The sequence below is a fragment of the Rutilus rutilus genome, assembly GCF_951802725.1.
Source record: "Rutilus rutilus genome assembly, chromosome: 10".
NCBI classification, from domain to species: Eukaryota; Metazoa; Chordata; class Actinopteri; order Cypriniformes; family Leuciscidae; genus Rutilus; species Rutilus rutilus.
The window spans coordinates 19,103,387-19,128,058 of record NC_140215.1 but is presented as its reverse complement, the minus strand read 5'-3'; the positions used below and the strand labels follow the sequence as shown (position 1 = coordinate 19,128,058).

Genomic DNA, 24,672 nt, shown 5'->3' with positions numbered 1-24,672 from the left:
TACACACAATTCTTTTACATCTGCATTATTCTTCAAACTAACTGCATACGGTCTGGATTGATCAATCCATACAAATGTAATCTGAAGACGGTTGTAACCTTTAGCCTGTTATTTGTCCCAGAGCTCCTGTGTGTCTGCAGGACAGATGTATTCGCCACTCTCACACTGCCTCCAGCTCTGGAGCGCCTTATAACTGCTTTATTACCACCGCTGCATGCGCTGAAGACGGACCGAGCCGGGTGGTCACGACCACAGGGAAACCGAACGCCGTTTTCTGCTATAGCCTAATTACACAGATCTTCAGGATCAGATAGATCGGGCTGTTATCCAGGATGGTATAGCTCATCTGTCAACCTGTGCAGAAGGGAACTGTCCCCTCAGTCGTGATTCCTGGTTCGGGAAAGCGACAAAATCTCGCTTCATTGGATGAAGAGGCCCTGAATGGATCGACGCCTCGCTGTCAAGGCGAATCTGAGAAAATAGCTATAAAATAGTATTATTAACGCACGTTACTCGCCTTTGCGCCTCGGATTATGTTGGCGTTTCCATGGACACATCGCGTTGATGCGCAGGTACGCGGTTACACAATCATGTACGGTGTTTTGATGCATGCTGTAGGCTATGCAACCGACATTTCAACAGAAAATGTTTTATGATTCAGCAGTTCTAACGCACCACTGCATCTTGTGGTTGAGTTTATTTTGCATATCACGCATTTTATCGCGGAAATATATTTCTAGATGTAATAAAGGTGCATTAGCGGGGCTGAATCGGTGGTTTAGAAATACATATCTGCTGATGAGCGGTTGCGTTAATGCAGCATTGCTGAATATCTGCAGATCATGATGTGTGAATACATGACGAAGGGAATTCCCCGTGTTATCCGATAGCGCTGCTGCATGCCGTCGTGAGGAAACAGTCACGGCTCTGTGGAGCTTGTGTGCGCGTTGGGCTTCACCTGCAGATTAATTCATGATAATAACACATTTATGTGATAACGTTAAATAGGTTGTATCGCACAGAACTCAAATGACGTAATACACACTAATGCTGAGTAATACAAATATATTACACATTAGGCTATTTATGTCATTTAGCCTATTTATTACTCTTTTTTTAAGACAGCATACAGTAGCTAGACCAATGTTCAAATTTACATCGATAAATAAAGAGATTGGTAAAATGAAATAGACACGGAAATTCCTCCTTCCCTGATCCAGTGCAATTGTCTTAAAACGTGTTCTTTTTGCTTAAAATTAAACGGCATATAGGCTAGGTTTCAATAAGATTTTTAGTAGCTTTAAAAGTTATTCAAGTTAGTAAGTGTGTCTAAATAAACCTTAACTGAATTCGCGGTCGCGTGAGGAGGTAACCATAGCAACAGAACGCCGATCTCGATTTTTCTTTTGAGATCAGTAGGCTAACAGGCGTACCGTCGGCGGTATATTTGGGTTATTATATTGAGTTATATTTGGGTTATATATATATGACATAAATAGGCTATATTTAAAAATATCTTACATAATTGTTATATAGCTACATGTGCTGGAATACTTGTACAAGAATATGTGTGGAAAAAAAGAGAGAAAAAAAACCCCTATAGATATCCCTTAAAAAGTAAACCCTCTGAAAGCAGCTGCATAATTTGCTTGCTGATTTTGATATCTTTTTTACTGATGCTGCAGTACTCCCCCTGTCATTCTACATTCACAATGCTGCATCACATTTTCAGATGCAGGAGGTGGCAGAGTGAATGTTTGACTGTATTTGAACATTATCTGTGACAAATGAGAAAGACCCCTTTAGTTCATTGCCTTTTATTCCCTGCAACCAGTTGCAAGAAACCACTTAGGGTAAAAAAACAAACCAAAAAAAAAGCCTTCGTAATAATACATAGTAGGTATTTGTTAAAAACTACTGATCCATAGAAGAAAATGTTTATCGATCTTTCTAGAAGAAGCTGACTTCGGTGATGAGCCCGAAAGTAGCAGACTTTAATGAATTGTGCCTTAAATGCTTGCAAGATGCAAGACAAGGTCTGTTACACTGGCAGTAGTGTGCAGCTGCATGCTTGTGTGTGTGAATGTGTTTGTAATATAGAGAGTGGACCAGTAAAGCTCCTGTGCCATTCTCTGTGCCAGCTCCCCAAGGTGCCCGTTATGTCAAGTAACAAAGACTGCAGTAACCTCCGCTATAGTGCACAGAGGGGTTCCTGTAGTGATAGCAAACACTGCATTCATGCATAGGTGAACACAGACCTCATTTACTATTTAATGGACTGTAAGATTAGGTGTCATCCGCATGCAAACACTGCAGAAACTCTCTGTGCTGACATCACCTCCTGTAATTCGCTCATACACACATGCACGCTCGCTCAAGCATTTTTCAGACATGCAATACATTGTCATTCTGCAGTGTAAGACTTCTAATTCAAAATGTGGCAAACGGCCACTGCACGTATTGCACGCACAATGCAGTGATCCACATTATTTGTGGGATACTTTTGGAATTCTTCATGTTCGGTCAGAATTGGTGAATAAATAAGTTCACGTTAGATGTTAGAGAGTGTGGAGTTTGAATGTTTCTATAACCAGCAGATATATATTATTTAGTTTCTACAATAGATACATTATAATGCTAAAAACTCCTTTCATCAATTTTATTAGTCTTTTTACTAACACTATTTTGAAATCTGGAAAAGTTTTATGACATACATTTTTCCCTATTGCCCATGTCAGTGATTTATGAGGTATAAGGAGGATGGCTGGAATGTTTTAAAAAACCAAAGATGCTGCTGAGTGCAAAGAAATGACATCCACTAATTCTCCCACTGGTCCTATTTTTACCGGAGGTGCCTTTGGAACTGAAGACCTGTCAAATGATCATAAGAGAGTGTATTTGTGGGGCACACTTTAATAAAAAATTTAAAACTGCATGGTGTCTAGACCATTATTTGGTTAGTGTCTTCATTGGTGCATCGTACTATGGTAGTTAATAAGCGAGTTATATCGTTGTATGGGGAACACATCTCAGTGCAGTGCAACCAGTTCCATTAAAACGTCAATTTATGAACAAATGACTCCTATGAACTGGTTCTGTTGAATTCAGGTGTTACTGTTATTGTTAACGTAATTGAAATAAAGCCGTAATAAAATACAAAATAAATATTAGATGAAAAACTTAAACTAAATAAAAAATAAAATTATAAATGTTCATTGGCTGATAAATTAAAGCAATATAGAACCTAAATTTGGTTGTAGAAATCACAAAAAATACTAAAATGAAACCTGAAAATATAAAAATATAAGCTAATTAAAAATATTAAAAATACTATAAATATATAATAATAAATACATAAAAAATAAAAAATAAAAAAACACTGGAATTAACTCTCTGAATCAGCCTGAATACTGAACTGAAAGTGTTATCATTTCAGTGATCAAAATGTAGCAAGTTATGTTTACTTAAGGTTCATGAAACTTATGTCTTTAATATTAATGACTGTACATATGAAACTGTGTAGGATTGTAAAAACTTTATCTTTACTGACATTTCTCTTTCTTTGTTCCTCTCTCTGTCTCTCTGTCATTTTCCTTACCATTTCCCACATCACTTTCCTATTCCTCACCCTTATTTGTTAGCTTCTAAAGACTCTTAAGATATTTGAATCAAAATTATTTTCATCTTCTTCATTGTGTGTTTATCGGTTACAATATCAGATTGTTTTGACGATATTCTCTTAGAAGCCGAGGAGGATTGTGTTTGCTAGCTGGAACCCATTGGCCAATCAATTGAAATAACTGATCTCTTTTAGATTCATTAAAGATTAATTAAACACCTTATTCTCAAATCGTTAAGGTCAATAGCCATTATCATAGCCAAGTGCTCTAACAGACGACAGGCCAGAAGAGTTCCTATCTGGTCCTTGACCTATATGTCCAGACAATTACAGTTCAGGCCAGGTCTGATCCAGGATTCAGGTCAAGGTTCTCGATCATTCCGGCCTTTTCCTCAAATCCCCATTCAAACACATCCAGTCCATAGACGTGCTTCCACACAGTTGCCACCATTCGCCCCTCTCTCGCCACAGCAGTTCTCCCGTCCAGGCCCCGCTCCAACCCGGCGTCAGGCATGGCGCCTCAGGGGCGGGATCACCTGGCCACACGGGAGTCTGCAGGTCGTAGACGGAGCCCAAATGTGCGGCACACACTCAGCCCGGACAACCTTCGGAGCTTAGCCGAGCGTGGCGGGGCCGAGCAGGCTGGAGTTGGACTCCTCAGAGCCAACAGTGATACAGACCTGGTCAGTTCTCAAGGGCGATCCTCACTCACAGCTTCTACTTTAGAGTTCACAATGGGCCGGGTCCAGAACTTGGTCATCTCATGGGATATCAAGGAAGAGGTGGATGCCACAGACTGGATTGGCCTGTACCACATAGGTAAGGCTTGGTGTTATTGTGACTAGCATCTAAATTCCAGTAGGTCTGGGTTTTGCTGATATGAACCAGTCTGTTTCCTCCTTACACAAATAAAAACTTTTATGTGCAATTAACTAATAGTTTTCAAATGAGTTTGAATCGATTTAATCTAGTCATGTTGTATGAATTTAAATTAATTTTGTCATGTTTAGATATCTAAGTCCTCATTTTATTTAGTCATGAATTTATCAGTTTTTATATATTTATTTTTGATGCTAGTGATAATGTGCCACGCTGTGGGTTTGTAGTCTCAAAAACAGACGACATCTTGTAACATGCAGATGGTTTTCAAAACAAGATTTGGGGTCCCTCAATAGCCACATATTTAAAGATGTTAACAACACATGATGCCACATAACTCAAAAGGGGCGACAAACAACACCGCCAGTGATGTTTTGACAGGCCAGCACACATACTGGGAACCAGTTAATAAAAATGATTAAGTACATTTTTAAATAATCAAAATAAAACTCTGCACAAAAAGTATTCTCGTCGCTAACATTTAGGTTATGAAGGTCATAACGCTGCAGTCTATGTGGAGGTCAGAAGGCAAAAATATCGGGTTTGGAACGACATGAGGGTCAGTAATTAATGACAGAAATGTCATTTTTGGGTGAACTAACCCTTTAATAACTTTGTTATGGCGTGATACAAAGTTTAAAAATTGCTCACAAAAGTACAGACTACAGAGAAACACAATATAGTACAAGTATACTTTAAATTAAAAACAGCAGGACTCTACCAGACATGCTGTTAGGTATGTTTACTAGATGATGGCAGACAGATCCAATCACCCTCTGTGCCCTTCAGTCCTCATCCTCAAACACTAAGATCACAATTCTCACTGTCATGTAAAAATATGAGACCGGAACAAAGCGATACATCTGGGCACAAAGCCACTAACCATCGACTTGAAGGCCAGAAAAACTTCTTTACCTGCACAAGGGTCTTATCTCTAGGGGGCTCTAGGTTTCAACGACTAAGCAAACATTCAGTAATGGCCTCAATGTAATCTCTCCCACTTGTTCATTAGTAGATGACTAATGCTGTGCAATGTAATTTACAGAGCCACTGTAGATTATTTTCTTCTTGTAAAACTTGTCATCCTTGTGGGGCACTGTTCTGCTAATTTGGTTTATTCTACCTCCTGTCTGTGCCACCCATTTGCCACCTAAAAATGCCCAAAACAGATTATATAAACTGTTTCAGATGAGACCTGTCCATCAAACATGTGGGACTGCAAGAACCGTGGGGTTAACGGTACACAGTGCGGTCAGATTGTCTGGAGGCTGGAAGCAGGGTCGTACTTCCTTGAAGGTGAGTGACACAACTTGATGTTATAAAATATTTCATGGACCAGGAGGTTAGACAAAAGTAGCGATACATACTTTTGTAATGGCATGCACTTGTTTTACATTCTTGATGCTCAGACATGTTAGAAATTCCTACGGTTATATGAAATGTAATTTTCTTTTTGTTATAAATTATCAGACTGACTACAAATATGCTGGGCAGATTTGTTATGCTGGCACTCTTCTGGTTATCTCTTGTAGCTGAGACAAGGATCTGTTTTAAATACTACCATGGAGTCAGTGGTGCGCTGAGAGCCACAACTCCCTGCATCACAGTCAAGAACCCCAGAGCCTCGGTCAGTGTGTGTGCGTGTGTGTGAGTGTGTCAACAGCAGATATTATTCCTATGTAAATAGACAGCATTATAGCTCACAAAAACGCATGGTGTGGTAAAGTGCTTGGCTTTTCAATTCAATTTAGTGTAAAACAGTTGTTAGTCTGATCAAATAATAAATCATACAAGATATAATAAAACACTTCTGGTGATTCATTACTGGAAATGGAAGGTCAAGCACATTGCATTGGGGGATGAGGTAAACAACACAATGTGCTGTGGTTTTACATAGATAATTTGCATTATACAATGCATTATACCATTATACACATGACATAAACACAGCATGGAACATTATCATTCAAATGTTTGGGTCAGTAAGATTTTTTTTTTTAAAGAAATGAATGCTCTATTCAACAGTGATGCACTAAATTGATACAAATGATAGAAACTGTATTTATAATGTTACAAAATATTTTTATTTCAAATAAATGCTGTTCTTTTGAACTTTACATTCATCAAAGAATCTATATATTTTTTTAAAAAATACAATAGTAAAGAGTTTTACAATATTACTATTTTAAGACTCGTTCACACCAAAGACAATCACGATAGCGAAAATGATAAAGATTCTAAAAATCATTCTAAATATAAAAGAATAGTCCACACCACAATTATAACGATAATGGTAACAATATTGTTGGAATCACTTTCCAAACTATTTTTTCCAACTAATAAAACACTAAAAACAAGACAGCCAATCAGAATCCATCCTTCTTTAAAGAGCAGGAGCATTTAAAGTGACAAAACTGCAGCATGCCCGTTAGTGTGGGCGCTAATATGTTAGTTAGTATAGTTAGTTATTTTTAGTGTTTTTATATGTTATTTTGATCAAATAAATACAGCCGAGGTGAGGATATTCTAAAATCTTGCCGATCCCAAGCTTTTAAATGTTATAGCTAGTGTATTTGGTAGTTTTTTATTTCAAACATATATTTTTCACTGTTTTTATAATTCAAAAACAATTGTCGTAATTATACTGTACGTATTTTTACTGGCTCACAATATCTGTGGAATATTGAACATGTTTTCTAGCAGATGATATTATAAACAGTACTACTGTAGCTGTCTTGTTCAGTAACAGGTCAGACTATGATTGCTAAAGGTTACACAGTCTATGAGGTGCTAAGTGCTGATGGCTCTTTGACTGCAGCCTCACATCATGTATGTTTGGAGGTCGGATATTTCTCAGTTCCCATAAGTGTAGGCCATTTATCATGTCGTTGGATGGATATAGAGGAATCAGTCATGTAACGTTAACGTTACATATGGGAGCTCTATCCTCGACACCTGTAGAGTTCTCTATTGAAACACACTTGAGCCAGATAATCACACTTGGACAGTGTATTCCTGTTTTCTGTGTCAAGTAACCTGAGGAGGATGACCACAGTGAGAAATTATGAATATTAAAATATTAAGATACTTATTATTTATCACTGTAAGTCTATGTTCAGAAGAAGGCTAGGTGTCTGTAGCCACTCATGTCGACGATATCTTCTAGGTCGACGGTCAAGACGAAGGACAACAAGCTTCAGAGAGCAGTCGAAAATTGGTCAGCTTTACCCTGTCAGGTGTGTAAGAGACAAAGAGGATTCAACTAAATGTCAATGACTTGTGACGTTATCCTACTCCAAAGATTTATCTGTGCGTTTTTTTATTATTACTAATTAGACTGTTGTTTGTTAATAGATATCCGGGCTGTGGGGCTGAAGAAGGGGATGTTTTTTAACCCAGACCCTTATTTGAAGATGAGCATTCATCCAGGCAAGAGAAGTTGCTTTCCGACCTTTTCCCATCATGGCCAAGAGAGACGATCCGGCATTACAACTAACACTACTAATCCTGTGTGGAATGGAGAGGTGACACACACACACACACACACACACACACACACACACACACACACACACACACACACACACACACACACACTTAAAGAGGCACAAATTCTCTAATGCAGACTGTGAAAATACAAACATGTTCACAGTCATGAACTGAAACAGTTGATGATGTGTTTGTTTTCCAATTCTCTCTTTGCTTTTCCATGTAGAAACACACTTTTGTGGCTCTTATGACAGACGTATTAGTGATTGAGATTAAAGACAAGTTTGCTAAAAGTCGACCAATTATTAAACGCTTCCTGGGTCAGTTGAACATTCCGGTGCAGATGCTGCTGGAGAGACATGCGTCAGGGTGAGTGTCATCTGATCGTCACCACACCACAATGTGTGATCAGTAATACACTACCGTTTAAAACTTTGGGGTTAGTACGTTTTTTTTAAAAGAAATTATTACTTTTATTCAGCAATGATGCATTAAATTGATCAATAGTGACAGTAAAGCCATTAATAATGTTACAAAAGATTTATTTTTCAAATAAATAACTATTTTCAACGTTGATAATAAAAATAAATGTTTCTTGAGCACCAAATCAGCATATTAGAATGATTTCTGAAGGCTCATGTGACACCGAAGACTGGAGTAATGATGCTGAAAATTCATATTAAATTATATATTAAAATATAACAATATAGAAAATAGCTATTTCAAATTGTAATAATATTTCATTACTTTTCATTACATATTTTCTACTATTTTATTACTTTTGTACTGTATTTTTGATCAAATAAATGCAGCCTTAGTGAGCACAAGAGACTTCTTTCAAAAACATTAAACAAATCTTACTGACCCCAAACTTTTGAATGGTTGTGTATGTGTGTCAATTAATACATGTTTATATGGCTACAGGAACCAATCACTGAGCTTCTCTCTATGCCGTCGTTTGCCCACTGATCATGTGAGTGGTCAAATGCACTTTAAAGTGGATATCACATCTATAGGCCAAGATGGTGAGATCACATACAAACACATTTGGTCTGGCTCAGCTTATAGCTACTAATTTCAAATGGTTTTGAAATAACTTGCACCCACCTCTCATAGATGTTTCCCATGAGACGATTCTGGGGGCAACAGCCCTCAATGGAGCTCCTGGAACCCCTTCAGATGATGAAGAGCTGCCCCGTCCTCTCCAGGTCCCATCAGCAGGCCCTTCACCCACCGGCTCCCTGGGTTCCCATAGAAATGGGGAAGGCAGCAGCATACCTTCCCCAGACACTGAAATGTATGGAGCCACCCTAGATGATGAGGCCCCTTCTTCTCCAGACCTGCTCCAGGGTTCCTTCAGTGAGCAGCTTGATTCCATTGAGGCCCCTAAGGGCCCGGGCGATAGACCTTTTGGGGCAGCTTCTCCCAAACTGCGATCCAGCTTTCCCACACACACACGCCTCAGCGCTATGCTGCACATTGACTCTGATGAAGATGAAGAGAGGTCTGCTGTTACGGAAGTCACGCATCCAACATTTAATGGTGTTTCAAGGACTCAACAAACACCTCCAAAACCACCGATTACACAACCTGCACGTGAAGGATCTGTAGAGGAACCTCCAGAAGAGGCTGGGCTGGAGTCTGAAATAGAGACTCTGAATATAGGAGCAGAGGTGCCTCCTGAGCCTGAGGTCATGCCGAGTTCAGTCGCCCCTGAGGTGGAAACCGCCAGTTTGATGGAGAGGCAAGAGGAAGAGGAAGTGGAGGCAGAGGAGGAGGAAGAGGGACTGGCTCCCAGTGAAGAGCTGGCAACTGAAGTTGATATTTCTTCTATGGCATCTGACTGCTGCCCAGTCCCTACATCTGCTTCTCAGGTCAGTTGAAGATTACCTGAAAGGAAAATTTGCAATTTAAGTGGGTCAGTGACATACAGTATAAGAGTGTCCAGATATTTTACAAATCTAGTTTAAAACAGTGTTGTCATTGTTAACTAAAACTAATAAAATTGTCTTCATTAAAAAATTAAATATAAATTGATAAAATATGAAATATAAATAGATGAAATTTAAAATTACTAAAACTGAAACAAATAAAAATGACAAAAGCACATAACAAATTACTAAAACAAACTAAACTTAAAATGAATACTGAAAATATAAAAATGAAATAAATACATACTATGATAGTGTATAAATAATAATAAAATTGCACTTAGTCTTTTCAGTCTCTAGTCTACACTTTTCAAGTGTCAGGCCAATACTCTGTTCAAGAAAAGAACATCAGTTTAAAGACTCCACAACTGTCATGCTCTGTATTCATGAAGTAAAAAGTAATAACATATTTATTTACACCATGAATGTGTATTTTAAAATATATCTTATAAATTGCTCCACAAGTTGCTCCACTTGCCTTGTCATAAAAAGGACAAATTCCCTAATATTTTTTTCTGCGTTTTTCTCTATGTTGGTGGCACCACATGACTTTTAAGAAATAATAATAAAAGATTGTGACAAACTCCATAATATAGTTTGCTTTTCAGAAATGTCATTCTATTAAGGAGTATTTATTTTTGATAAATGAGTATTGTTTTATGATTTCGGGACTGTTTAATCACCTGATATTTTTTATATATGCCCTAAAAATCTAAATTAAAAAAATGAAAATCATAAAAATAGAAATCTATGAACTGCTTTGTATTGTATTATTGTATTGTATTATATTGTATGTATTTATGATTAAATGAATAGGTAGGGAAAAATAATGAGTGTCACATCATCAATCCAACTGGCTCTTGCACTAGACCTGAATTGTTTGATGCTAATAAAAGCAGAGAGGTGAAGGCTGTCTTTCTCTATGAACTTGATCTTTATAGGAGGCAGAACAGGGGGCAGAAGCAGCCATTGACCCAGGGGGAGAAGATCTTTCAGATGATCCACCCACAATTTATGAAGTTGCTGAGACTGCTGAAGAAACCCACCCAACTAATGAGCAAGTGAGGGATGCTCCAAAACCAGAACCATCAGCCAATGAGGAGGAGGAATGTGAAGATGTGACCGAGGACACAATGTCCAGAAGGTGGAGCCTGGAGGCAACAGCAGGTGTGTCACAGGAGGACGAGGAAGAGGAGGAGTTAATGCCATCAGGTGACGGAGAATCTGGGGATTCTGAGACCTTCGTTACCGAGACTGAATCAGAATCAGGTATTCACAGAATCTTTGAGCTGGCCTTCACTTGACAATTCATTTTAAATGGAAAATGAATCAAATATGAGTTTGGAAATACATCCTGATTCTGTATGTAAAATGTTGCGCAGGTGTCCCTCAGATAAACGGAGACCAGCGTGTTAGTTCCCTGCCATCTGTAAGACAAGACGTTCACAGATACCAGCGTGTGGACGAGCCCTTACCTCCCAGTGAGTGTGTGTATGTGTTTCTGTACTTTCGCATGTGCTTTTTCTGTTGTGTCTGTAGATACTTTGCTTATGTGCGTTTGTTTGAATTGACAATTTCGCCAAATTATGTCATTTAGGCTTGATGACTCAGTCAGGCGCCTTCACATCCTACTCTCCATTCTCATTTCCCACCTTTCTTTTCTCAGACTGGGAGGCTCGTATTGACAGCCATGGCCGTATCTTCTTTGTGGATCATGTGAACCGCACCACCACGTGGCAGAGACCCACTGGCCCACCTGCCCCACAGGGTCTGACCCGCTCCAGCTCCATACAGCAGATGGAGCAACTCAACCGCAGGTTAGAGCTCATGAATATTGAAAAAAAAAATAATAAGAAGAAATATAACAATTTAAATTATAACAATTTTGCACATTCAAAACTGTTTTATAAGCTCACGTTCCACTGGATCAAAACTGACCCTGGAATATGAAAGGTGTATACACTATACAGTAGGAGGGTTAATGCATTACCAAAAATGTGATTGCTGTATTTTCTTTCTGGCAGGTATCAGAGTATTCGTAGGACAATGACCAATGAAAGGTCTGAGGAACCGAGAGTGGACGATCCTCCTCCTGAAGAAACAGACCTGCTGTCTCACTCCATCTCTGGTAAGCTGTCAATCAAAGTAAGAACTACAGATGATAGTGTCTGGGAAAGTGAATGAATGCTATGCTGAGATGAATGTAAGATGACTGAGGCTGGGCAGAATGAGAGGTTGTTGTTCAGTCTGTTGATGTGTCTGTTCTCATGTAGAATACCGGCGGGACGGCTTTATGGGTCAAGCCAGCTCACGTTCTCGTCTGGCTTTGCTGCTTCAGTCTCCTGGTGCAAAGTTCCTCTCCAGTCCAGACTTCTTCTCTGTTCTGCATTCTAATCCTGTGAGCTAAAGCACACAGAGACACAGATATCAGTGCCTACACGCACACCTGAAACTAATGTATAGCCGGGCGTTATTACAAAACTACAGAGCCCTGCACATTACATGTGGGGGAAAAACAAGATTGTGGCCAAATATTCTCTCATTTTAGATATAACTAAATTAAACAGAGGGAATTAATTAGTAACTATAGTTAACTAAAACGATTGAATAAAATAATAATAAGTCATTGGAGCAAATTCTTAATTTTTGGCCTCAATATATATTTTTTCTTTCCTGTGTCAAATGCGTGGCTCTGTACAAAACAAACCCAAGTGCAAAACCTTTTTTTAAAAAGTAATGACGATGGACTCGACATTATCCAGCTTATTGCATGGCTACTTACCAAATAAATACATGGACATGAATGAAATTATCTTAATGATGATCTTACTAGTAGATTTGCTTAAAGCTTGTGCTAAGCAAAATAGTCTATTAGAACATAACACTGCCTAGCAACAAGACGGATGCTGCAGCACTATTACAATTTGAATTTATATTATTATTATTATTATTATTAATGTGTAAACCAAGTAAGTTTTTTCGGGACTAGTTAGCAAACATATTTAGCTACATTGTAAAATGTCTTCCTCTATTTCAAGATCTGTCTCACCCATGTCTTTGTGTCTCTTACATAGTTTTTCTGAGCAATGTTTTCATCTTATTGCTTTAAATGGGGACTCCTGAGCTTCTAGACATCTAGCAAAGGTTTTATGCTCACTGTTTATTTTCAAATACAGAAGTCCTCTCAGATCATTTTTACTGTATTCAGAAGCTGTGTTTTGAGTCGCAAAATGTTGCCAATTTGCTATTCTAAATTGCTATGAAATTAGCAGTGGCATTTTGCGACAGATAATGGTCAAGTATCCAATCAGAATGAAATATTCAGAGAGGCGTGCAATAATTTTGACACATTTCCTGATTTGATCTCTTCATTTCCCTTTCAGAGTGCCTATCGCATGTTCACTAGTAACACGTGTCTGAAGCACATGATCAGTAAAGTTCGACGGGACGCCCAACACTTCGAGCGGTACCAGCACAACCGGGACCTGGTAAACTTCCTCAATCTGTTCTCCAACAAGCAGCTGGAGCTTCCACGGGGCTGGGAGATGAAACATGACCAAACTGGAAAGGTGTGTGCGTGATTTCTCCTTCTTTAATAGTGCTCTTGTTCTGTCTTAAGGGCCTTAGACCTGCATAAGAGTAGTCTGACAGAATAAACTGTACAAACAGAAACTGAAATCTGAGTTAGTATGTTTATGTAGGTCTGTCTGGTTGTCTTCTTGATGCCCAATTAGTGTTTCTGACAGGAAACAATGAACAGATGCTTGCCTTATTTTTTCTTAAGGGCCCATTAGTTTTGTATGTTTCATGGACAGCTGTTTGCTCAAAGCCTGTTTATGTGTTTATGCATCACAGGCCTTCTTTGTGGATCATAACTGTCGTGCCACAACGTTTATTGACCCGCGGCTGCCCTTACAGAACTCCCGGTCCAGTGGCCTGCTGGTTCACCGACAGCACCTGTCCCGCCAACGCAGCCACAGTGCAGGAGAGGTAAATATGGTACATATTTCAGTAATACATTGTGCACTAACCACATACACTTCCTTTCAAAAGTTTGGGATCAGTATGATTTTTCTTTAAAAATGGACGCTGTCACGTTTTGTCGAGGAATAAGGAATACGAACGACTAAGAACATTTCAAATAGACTTTACTGGAAAACAGGAGAAATATGACTCATAATCCTAGACAATAACCGACAAAGGGCTGAACAGAATAGGGAGTATATATAAACATAGTAAATGAGGGAACTAAACAGGAACAGCTGGACAATGATTAACTAATGAGCGACCAAGGTGGCAAACGAGGAAATCAGGAGAACAGGCAAAGAGCAAACAGAAAAAGTCACCAACAGAAACGCAAAACAGAACATGATTGTGACAGATGCATTAAAATGACAAAAATGACTGTTCTTTTGAAATGTCTACTCATCAAAGGATCCTAAAAAAAGGTTTCCACACAGTTTCTACAAAAATATTAAGCAGCACAACTGGTTTCTACAATGATAATAAGGAATCTTTCTTGAGCACCAAATAATTTCTGAAGGATTGTGACACTTAAGACTGGAGTAGTGACTGCAGAAAATCCAGCTTTGCCATCACAGGAAAATGTTTAAAAATATATTAAAATAGAAAATATTTAGCAATATTACTGTTTTACTGTGTTTTTGATCAAATAAATACAGACTTGGTGAGCATAAGATACTTCTTTCAAAAACATTCCCAAACCCAAACTTTTGAATGATAGTGTAGAGTAAAATAAAGAGATAAAGAAAATAATGTTTTGTCATTTTGTCAGTTGCGTTGTTTCTATTTTTCTCCATTCGCACTGGGTATCTCTGTCCATCTCATTGCTCCTGCACGTGTTTTTAATGTGCTGTCTATTGTTTTCTTACATCTAATAAATTCAAATGGGGGCACTGTCATTAGGAAAATACACTATGAAATTGTGATGTTTCAGGTAGCAGATGACTCTCGCTCTCCAAGTCCTCCTGTCCAGGGCCGGTCATCAAGAAACAGTCAGTACCAGGACATGGTGCCTGTGGGTGAGTGTGTGCGCTCACGTTTACACAGTGTGCACACACTGACATATCATCACATGAGTACAGACACATTACACATCTGTGTTTTTACAGCTTATAATGAGAAGATTGTCGCCTTTCTGCGACAACCCAACATTTTTGAGATTCTGCAAGAAAGGCAGCCAGAGCTCGTGAGAAACCACTCCCTTAGGTACATATTTCTGCAGTTTTATGTTTCATCCACAGATGTCAACAGAGAGCCCAGAATTTCGCACTGCACCTTTGAGAGATTGTGCTGTAGTTATTTATAATTTTCATGCTACAATAGCTAAATGCTAAAAGTTTTTCATATGTTTTATGGTTGGTTCAGAGAGAAGGTCCAATTCATCCGCAATGAGGGGCCAGCTGGGTTGACCCGTCTGTCTAGTGATGCAGACCTGGTTATGTTGCTCAGGTTAGTGTGTGCACCTTTTGCAACATGTTTAATTACAGCTAACCGTGTGCCTGCCTGTTTCCCTTTGCCTGAGATACGCATGCATTTGAGTGTGTATGTACACTACCATTCAAGAAATAGTATGATATTTAAAAAAAGAAAGTAATACTTATTCCACAAAGATGCCTTAAATTGATCAAAAGTTACAGAAAAGACACTTAAGTTATATTGTTGCGAAAGATTTCTATTTAAAATAAATGCTGTTCTTTTGATCTTTCTACTCATAAAAGAATCCTGGAAAAATGTATCATAGTTTCCACAAAAATATTAAGCAGCAAAATTATTTTCGACATTGATAATAGTAAGAAATGTTTCTTGAGCACCAAATCAGCATATTAGAATGATTTCTGAAGGATCATGTGACACTGAAGACTGGAGTAATGATTCTGGAAATTAAGCTTTGCATCACAGGAATACATTCAAATAGAAAACTGTGATTTTAAATTGTAATAATATTTTTTGTTATGTACTGTATTTTTGATTAAATAAATGCTTCTTTGGTGAGCCTTGATTTAAAAAATATTAAACATATGTTCAGACTCCAAACTTTTGAATGGTAGTGTATATGTGAAAAAAAAAAAAGCGGTGTACATATTTTATGATGGCCTGACTTTGTACACCTAGCTCAGGTTAGAATACACATACCTGTTACCTGGCCCTCTCTCCTTGCAGCCTGTTTGAAGAGGAAGTGATGTCGTATGTGCCGCCCAATGCCTTACTGCTCTCCAGCTACTGTCATGCCTCCCCACAGAGCTCCCCTGGTGAGAGGTCACATGACCTGGACTCGCATCTAAATAAATTATTTCCTTTCCCCCCCTTTTTCCTGCCTTGTGTCCGCCATTACAAGACTAAATAATGAGAAGTGGAAGACCCTGTGGACTAATTTGAATGTTTACCTGATCACGCATGTTATGTTATTCTGGTTATAATATATGCTTTTAAATGTTGGAAGAGCCTTGCATTGTGGATACTAGATTTGCCAAGTTTGTTTCATCTCAGCTTTCGTTCCAGTTATTCACATCTTCTCTTGCTCATAGGAACTCCACGGGCCAATGCTCGAGCCCCTGCACCCTACAAGCGTGATTTTGAGGCCAAACTAAGAAACTTCTACCGCAAATTGGAGACCAAGGGCTACGGGCAGGGGCCGGGAAAAGTGAAGTAAGTTCCATCTTTAATTTTGTTTTTTTAGGAAATAGAGATAATTCTCTACTATTCTCTCTTCTATTCAACAAGCAGCTAATGTTCACTTCTTATTCTATCTCTAATCTTGTGTATGCAGTTCAGTGGTTGGTTGAAAGCATTGAAATCCTGTCTAATTAACAATCTGAAATGTTTCTATAATGTTTGCAAAATGATAAAATGGAATGTTTCCTTAATGTTTGCATAACCAAGAGAAAAGGTTTTAAAATACAGTACCTGTCAAAATGTTTTTCAAAGAAGTCTCTTTATGTTCACCAAGGCTGCATTTATTAATCAAAAATGCATCATTAGTCTTCAGTGTCACAGGATCCTTCAGAATGTTAAGCAGCACAACTGTTTTCAGCATTGGTAATAATAATAAAAATAATAATAATAAATGTTTTTTGAGCAACAAATCAGCATATTTGAATGATTTCTGACGGATGATGTGACACTGAGTGATCATGCTGAAAATTCAGCTTTGCATTACAGGAATTAGGAATACATTTCTTTTTGAAATATTCAAATAGAAAATAGTTATTTTAATTTGTAATATTATTTCTCAATATTACTGTTTTTACTGTATTTTTTTTTATTAAATAAATGTAGCCTTGATGAGCATAAGAGACTTCTTTCAAAAACATTTAAAATTGTAATGTTTCCAAACTACTTTATATGTAAAAAAAAAAGTTTTGTTGTAAATATTCAGAGAACGTTCAAAAATGACCTTTTTATAACTTAATGGGAATGTTAGCAAAACATTCTTAGAACATATTTTTGTTAGCTGGGTAATATTTAAAATAAGTAAAACCTTAAGTAAAAAGAAGTAAAAACTTCTACCAAGAAATAAAAATTGTATATTTTAAAACACACTTGAATTTGTTTTAGATCTTTAGACAAAACAATACGGTGCGTCACAATGTCAAGGCAACCTGTCAGCACTAATACAAAATATGGAGGCACTTTTGTTATGATTATGTTCATCTGTCCTTCTCTAGAATCTTTGTGTCCTGATATGGTTTCCATCACTGTCTAGGTTAATAATTAGAAGAGATCACCTGCTGGAGGACGCTTTCAATCAGATCATGTGTTATTCCCGCAAAGACCTCCAGAGGAGCAGGCTTTATGTCAGCTTTGTTGGAGAAGAAGGGTTGGTATACATATTTTCTATCAAAGGGAAATATGTTTCTAATTAATTTAACCTGTATATTATTAAGATCATGTGAAATCTCTACATTACAACAAGTGTTTTCATCTCATTGTAAATGGCACTTACTTCAAATGAAGATGCCCCTTTAGTTCTATCATTTTACATTTTGTACTTTAAACCACATCACTGTATTATTACATATATGTGTGCATTGATTTGAAATGATTAGTGTATTAAATATACATGTTTTTTTCTTCTTCAGATTGGACTATAGTGGTCCATCCAGAGAGTTCTTCTTCCTGGTTTCCCGAGAGCTGTTTAATCCATACTATGGACTATTTGAATACTCAGCTAATGACACTTACACTGTGCAGATCAGCCCCATGTCAGCCTTTGTGGACAACCATCATGAGTGGTAATCAGCCGATGGATGGATGGATGGATAGATTTCATTCTCAATCAATGTCCAAAGGGCATTTTTAGACTTATGTTGTGTTTCTTAGGTTCCGGTTCAGCGGACGCATTCTTGGTCTTGCTCTAATTCATCAGTACCTGTTGGATGCGTTCTTCACTCGACCCTTCTACAAAGGCCTTCTTCGCATGTGAGTCTTCACATTGAGCACTGAAGGATGATTCATATTTGCTTCATGAACTGTATCACAGCTTTCTCTATTTCTTGATTGAACTACTCCAGACTTTGTATAATTGTTGTATAATTATGTCACATTATATGTAATGTATTTCTCTTTGTAGCCCATGTGATTTGAGCGATCTAGAGTTTCTGGATGAGGAGTTTCATCAGAGTCTGCAGTGGATGAAAGACAATGACATTGAGGATATGCTGGACCTCACCTTTACTGTCAATGAGGAAGTGTTTGGACAGGTCCGAATGGCTCATGTTTGTTTGTGTGTGTTTGTGTGGTTCAGGTAAACCCTACATTTTTTGGTCCCCAAGTGGAAAAGAGATTATAAATCACACTAAGTGACGTGTTTTGAAAATGTTAAAATGCAGAAAGTTTTCTGTGGTGTTTAAGGTTAGGGGATAGAATATACAGTTTGTACATTACAACAATTATTATGTCTATGGAGTGTCCCCATAAAACATGAGAACACCCAACACAACGTGTGTGTGTGTGTGTGTGTTTGGCATCAGTATATTTTAGAGTGCTAAAATGGGATTTAACTGATCTCTCAATACTTGATGGTAAATTTTTTATCACTATTCTGTATCTAGAAAAGTCCTAAATCCTAGCAAGAGTAACCTGTCATCAACAATGTTATTTTTATACTATTATAGTGTTTTTTAATTGATTAATATTAATTATTATTAATCATAATATTTTAGCATTTTTATTTTTATATTTTCAGCTTTCATTTAAGTTTTAGTAATTGTATGTGCTGTTGTGATTTAAAAAAATGATTGTTTCTGTTTATTTCTATTTTTATTTCAGTTTTAGTAATTTTAGTACAGTTACTAACTAGTAATACAACTTTTTATTTATTTATTTCAGTTCATCTCAAAGCATCATTTCTAAAGGCCATTATTTCTAATAACCACACTGGTCCACTGTTAGTGGTGTTTGCTAAGGCAAGCATCGTTGTTATTAGTTCTAATATTATTCCTAAAAATATCTGAATCTGAACATCATAAACACATGAGAGTGGGGTATTTGGATGAGCAAACGTCCTAGCAACAGCTCAGAACACCTTAGCAACGCCCTAACAATCACCCAAACGACGCTAGCAACACCCTAGCAACCAGAAATGTAAATCAGAAATGCAAAATCTATTTTAGTTAGTTAGCCTATTCATTGTAAAGTTGTATAAACTTAGAGTGAACTGGAGGATTCTTTATGTCAGATTACAGAGCGTGAGCTAAAGCCGGGTGGGTCTGGCATTGCTGTGTCAGACAAGAACAAGAAAGAGTACATTGAACGCATGGTGAAGTGGAGGATTGAGAGAGGTGTGGCCCAGCAGACCGAGAGTCTTGTGCGAGGATTCTATGAGGTATGATGTCGTCTGAATCTTTCAAGATTAATGACTTCTAGTTTAACTCCGTTGATCTGAGACCATGTGATTGTGCAGGTGGTGGACGTCCGACTCGTCTCAGTGTTTGATGCCCGAGAGCTGGAGCTGGTCATTGCTGGAACAGCGGAGATTGATTTATCCGACTGGAGAAGCAATACAGAATACAGAGGAGGTATTTTTTACTGAAAAAGATTCAGGTGTTGTTTCACACCAGGCAAGAATATCACAGACAGAATGTTTAAAAATGTTACAGCGGGATATCATAATGTGACTTTTTTTTCTCATCTCTGCCTTTGAAGGTTATCATGACAACCACATAGTGATTCGATGGTTCTGGGCAGCAGTGGAGCGTTTCAATAACGAACAGAGACTACGACTCCTTCAGGTACACTCAGATCTCACTATCACCATGGGTCAGATCCACTACCATTCAAAAGTTTGGTGTCAGTCATTTTTTTTAATAAGAAAGTATTTTTATATAAGAGATGAATACTTTTATTCAGCAAGGATGCATTAAATTGATCAAAAGTGACTTTTGAAGAAAAATTCTATATATCAAGTAAATGCTGTTCAATACTGAGCAAGAGACTTTCAAAAACATTACCTCATGAAGCTAATGTAGCTCAAAGAGTAGAGCATCTCGCTATCAACAGCGAAGCTGGGGGTTTGACTCCCAGGGAATGCATGAACTGATACAAATTGCACTTAAAGGCAGGGTAGGTAGAAATGGTCTAAAAATTTTATTTTTCAAATTTGTTTAAACTTTATGTACATATCAATACATAATTAAAATGTAAGTACTCTGAAAAAGAAAGTATCAAAATCGAGTGTCTGTAGACCTCTCACGACTGTCTTAAAGACATCTCATTATTTCCATTCACTCCACCCCCTCATTTCTGTGCTTCTTCCAAAGCCACGCCCCCAAAACACATGAACGCGCGACTCCGACCGCTGAGCTAGAGGACGCATTATTTACCTGAGACAAGCGGAGGGGAAGGGGCATTTTTTTGCCTGGTTTGTCTTCACTAACTGCATATGCCGGTACTGTAAATTTAGATTGCTCTTTCTCTGCCATTGTTTTGGTATTCCTAGGTTCAGTGCCTTCTTCTTCTTCTTCGATAGATTTTATTGGCAGCTTGCAAACATAGTGCATTACCGCCATCTACTGGACGGAGGTGTGATCAGGTTCCGTGCCTCTCGCACTCCTCAAATCAAACGGTCGCGCGCAAGTGGGCAGGTGCTGTGTGGCAAAAGGGTGGTTGCCATGGTTGCGAGAGAGTGACAGTCGCCTAAGCCAATCCTTTGATTCGTCCCGAATCGAAATAATGAGCTGTGTTTAATACAGATTAAACGGTCTAGAGTCACTTGATTTTTATACTCTTTTTTTCAGAGTTCTTACATTTTAATTATGTATTGATATATATAGAAAGTTTTAACAAATTTGGATCTTTAATTTTTAATAAATCCTACCTACCCTGCCTTTAATGAGCTCATACAGTGTAAAACAAAACCTCTAAAGCTGTCATTCATATCTGAGCTCCCATTTAAACCAAAGCTCTTCTCCTGGTAGATCAGTGAAATTAGCCAAGTCAAAATGTGCTCTGCTTTCCTCCAGTTTGTTACAGGCACTTCCAGCGTTCCCTATGAGGGCTTTGCCTCCCTGCGGGGCAGTAACGGCCCGCGTCGATTCTGTGTGGAGAAATGGGGCAAAGTGACCTCCCTCCCACGGTATTTCTGAGCTTTTTATGTTTAGTGCCTGACACACACATCTTACTGTGACCGTTATACGTTATCCCACACCGATGTTCAATCAGCTAATGCCATGTTGTCTTTATATGTTTGTAAAGGGCTCACACCTGCTTTAACCGCCTGGATCTCCCTCCCTACCCCTCTTTCTCCATGCTCTACGAGAAGATGCTCACTGCTGTGGAGGAGACCAGCACCTTTGGTCTGGAGTGAGCTCCCATCACAGCAAAAGTGCTACTGATTTTATTTTTTTTGGCCCACCATACAGACTTTATTTTCATCCCTCACTCTTCACTACGACCTTGGTCACCGGACACTTACATAATCTTTTTTGACAAAGTCTACGGAACTGGAATATATGCCATCAAATGACTCATTGGGCATGTGCCAACTCCTGCTCTATAGTGTATGAACTCAAAGCCTGTGATAACTGCAATCAATTCTTCACGCAAAGAGACTTAAGCCCAAAGTATACTTCGGCCGTCCGCGTTTTGCGACAGTTAGCGCACTGTCCGCATAACGTAATTTTCATCATCAGGAGGGTCCGCAAACGTCCGCGCACACTGTCCGCGTGCAGCCCAATTTTAGTGTCCACGCGGACGGTGTGCGTACAACAGCGCATGTGCGAGTTGAGCGCTTGAAAACAAAGTCGACTAGATAGTGCGCACGCGCCAAATGTGTCTTTTTGCACTCGCGGCCAAAGGAGTATACATTGAAAGGCTCTGAGGACGGAGCAGAACGCGGAAAATGAAGTATACCTGGGCCTTTACACATTCACAGAAATCAGAGCTGGAATCTTTGTTATCTAGTTTTGGCCTTCAGATTGGTTTAGACCAGTACATTTTGATCTGGGTTTTAGGTCTTTGCCTTTTGTTCTTGACTGAGCTGCTTTTTTAAAAGTCAAAACTATATCTATAGGGTTTAAAGGAACAAAGCTGTGTTGATTTTTGATGCAGGTCTTTGTCATGGAAAGATAATGTCAGTTAAAAAGGACTTTTTTGGTTTCAGAGGTTTTGACTTATGGTTGGCGTTCTTTGTTTTGAAGGGTCTAAATGACACCGATCTTGGCTGCAGTTCTGAAAACTCATTCTTTTTGCCATCTTTTAAGAGAATGAACCCATGAAAACAAAACAGCATGCACACTCTCTTATAGAGATCCTTGCACCATATGTAGTGGTTGTAGAATAGCAACCTGAACGTCCTAGGTTCAAACCCTGAAAAGAATGACCCATGATCTAGAACTTCCTCTATCACCTCTTGTGCCCTTGAGCAAGACATTTATCACCAGACTGTTCCAGGGGACTTTAAATGTAGTAATTCACTTTGGTCGCTGGTTAACTAACAAACACCAACACTCAGTACTTTATATAATGCACAATTTTTTTTAAATCCACCTCTCAACCTTTTATGCAACCCGCAAATGTTACAAAAAAACTAAAAAAACTATGAATGTATAAACACTGATCACCATGTGCAATGTGTGCAACAGATATTTGTGTATCAGGAATGGTAGATTTGTTCTTAGAGTTAATCATAAGGAGACCTATTGTTCTAAACTGTGGTGACAGACACAAACAGTGGCCTTGAAATCATCTTTATTAAAATGTATAGTTGGGTGTAGTTAATATCATGGTGGTGTGTGCAGTCCACTGGAGTAATTTAAAACCAGGGCTCCAGTGGTTAAACAGTAAAAACAGATTAACAAGTTTCTTCTGCTATGGAAAAAGAAAAGAAAAGTGAAAGAAAAAACACAGTTTAGCATGTGTAGGGTATAGCAAGCCAAACTGTATCACCCTTGCACACGTGGTATGAAGTGTTTTGGAAATATGACATGGAGCAATCTCAGTGCAGGAATTTCCATTTAATGTAACTACAGATAGAAGCTAAACACGTAAATAATGGATGAAAAGTTCCTCATTTTAGGGTGACAAGTTGCACCCCTCGTTTACAGACATGTCGTTTCCGTCTGTGGTCCCTCCACAAGCCCTCTCACACACACACACTCAGCAATACATGGAAATCACGCATTCACACCACACAAATGCAGATCTAGCCAAAGCTCAGATCCTTGGATATGGATTTGTCTTAAAACAGCTCCTTTCTCTATGTAATTGATCTTTGGATAAAATAACTGCATGCAGGGTCGAAGAAGCAGTACCTGAGTTTGACCCTTAGATGGCGTTGTGTCATAGCTTGATATTGCATGCTGGAATTAGTGAAACAACAAGTCCAGATTATCTGAATTTGCATGAGAAGTTGCTGTTAATAGGGGGTGGGATGGGATGGGATGGGATGGGATTGGGGAAATAAATAAATGAGAAAATAGAAAATGTCACTTCCATACTTTTCATACATCAGCTGTTATGTAAACCTTGTGGGTCACTGATCGTGTAATATGATGCTGATGAAAGAGCCATCACTTGAAACCAGTTGGTGAAAATGTGAACCTGCATGCGTTCCATGATGTGTCCATTTTTGTATATAGCTGTAATATATGTATGTCAGTCAGTCTTGTCCTGTGTTTAAATTATATTTTGCACTGAATGTACCAGTAGATTTGAGTGCTGTCTGGACTCTTTTGTGTTTGTCTTTGTAGTGTTGATTTGTAGCCATGATTTACATTTTATCTTTCTGCTTGGCCAATCAAACTCCACCTGTCAGCTTACTCATTGAGTTTGCATTTCCATGGACTAAAGTCCAGTTGCCTACTTCAGTTCAGTTGTCTACTAGGGACAAGAAATCCAAAGCAGACCTGCAAAGTTCCAGCTCCTCTGCATTTCACATTTGATGACAGTATTACAAGCTGCAAAACAGATAAGCAAACACTTAATTAAATGAAAGGAAGAATAATTACTTAAAAAAATTATATATATATATATATAACCAAATGTATTAGTATATAGCCTAAATCATTACTTAAAACAATCTTATTTTAAGAATGCATGATGTATAGACACCACATTGGATACACTAGGCTACGCGTTTTATTTTTATTTATAAGTAGCCTATCGAATATTTAATTTTCCCTACTTATTTTAAAATTGACAATTATCTAGCACTAATTTAAAGAGACAGTGGCCTATATTTGTTTTTTAACTTTAAGAGCGCATTGCGCATACCCGAGAGTTTTTTTTAATAAA

At 38.2% G+C, this 24,672-nt stretch overlaps 1 protein-coding gene across 1 annotated transcript; it reads left to right on the top strand.

The window, feature by feature from the left end:
• The first annotated feature begins 218 nt into the window (after positions 1–218).
• On the top strand, positions 219–23,253 carry hecw2a (HECT, C2 and WW domain containing E3 ubiquitin protein ligase 2a). Its single transcript, XM_084420508.1, has 30 exons — positions 219–572; positions 3,642–4,438; positions 5,687–5,794; positions 6,031–6,125; positions 7,665–7,734; positions 7,853–8,022; positions 8,214–8,356; positions 8,912–9,012; positions 9,104–9,861; positions 10,860–11,187; positions 11,301–11,399; positions 11,585–11,735; positions 11,943–12,046; positions 12,192–12,316; positions 13,302–13,487; positions 13,774–13,908; positions 14,876–14,960; positions 15,051–15,147; positions 15,307–15,390; positions 16,102–16,190; positions 16,467–16,587; positions 17,645–17,758; positions 18,021–18,173; positions 18,262–18,360; positions 18,512–18,641; positions 19,619–19,765; positions 19,844–19,958; positions 20,086–20,171; positions 21,402–21,514; positions 21,634–23,253. The coding sequence occupies exons 2-30, from the start codon at positions 4,132–4,134 to the stop codon at positions 21,743–21,745; spliced, it is 4,425 nt and encodes a 1,474-aa protein (XP_084276634.1). The 5' UTR covers positions 219–572; positions 3,642–4,131; the 3' UTR covers positions 21,746–23,253.
• Positions 23,254–24,672: the final 1,419 nt, after the last annotated feature.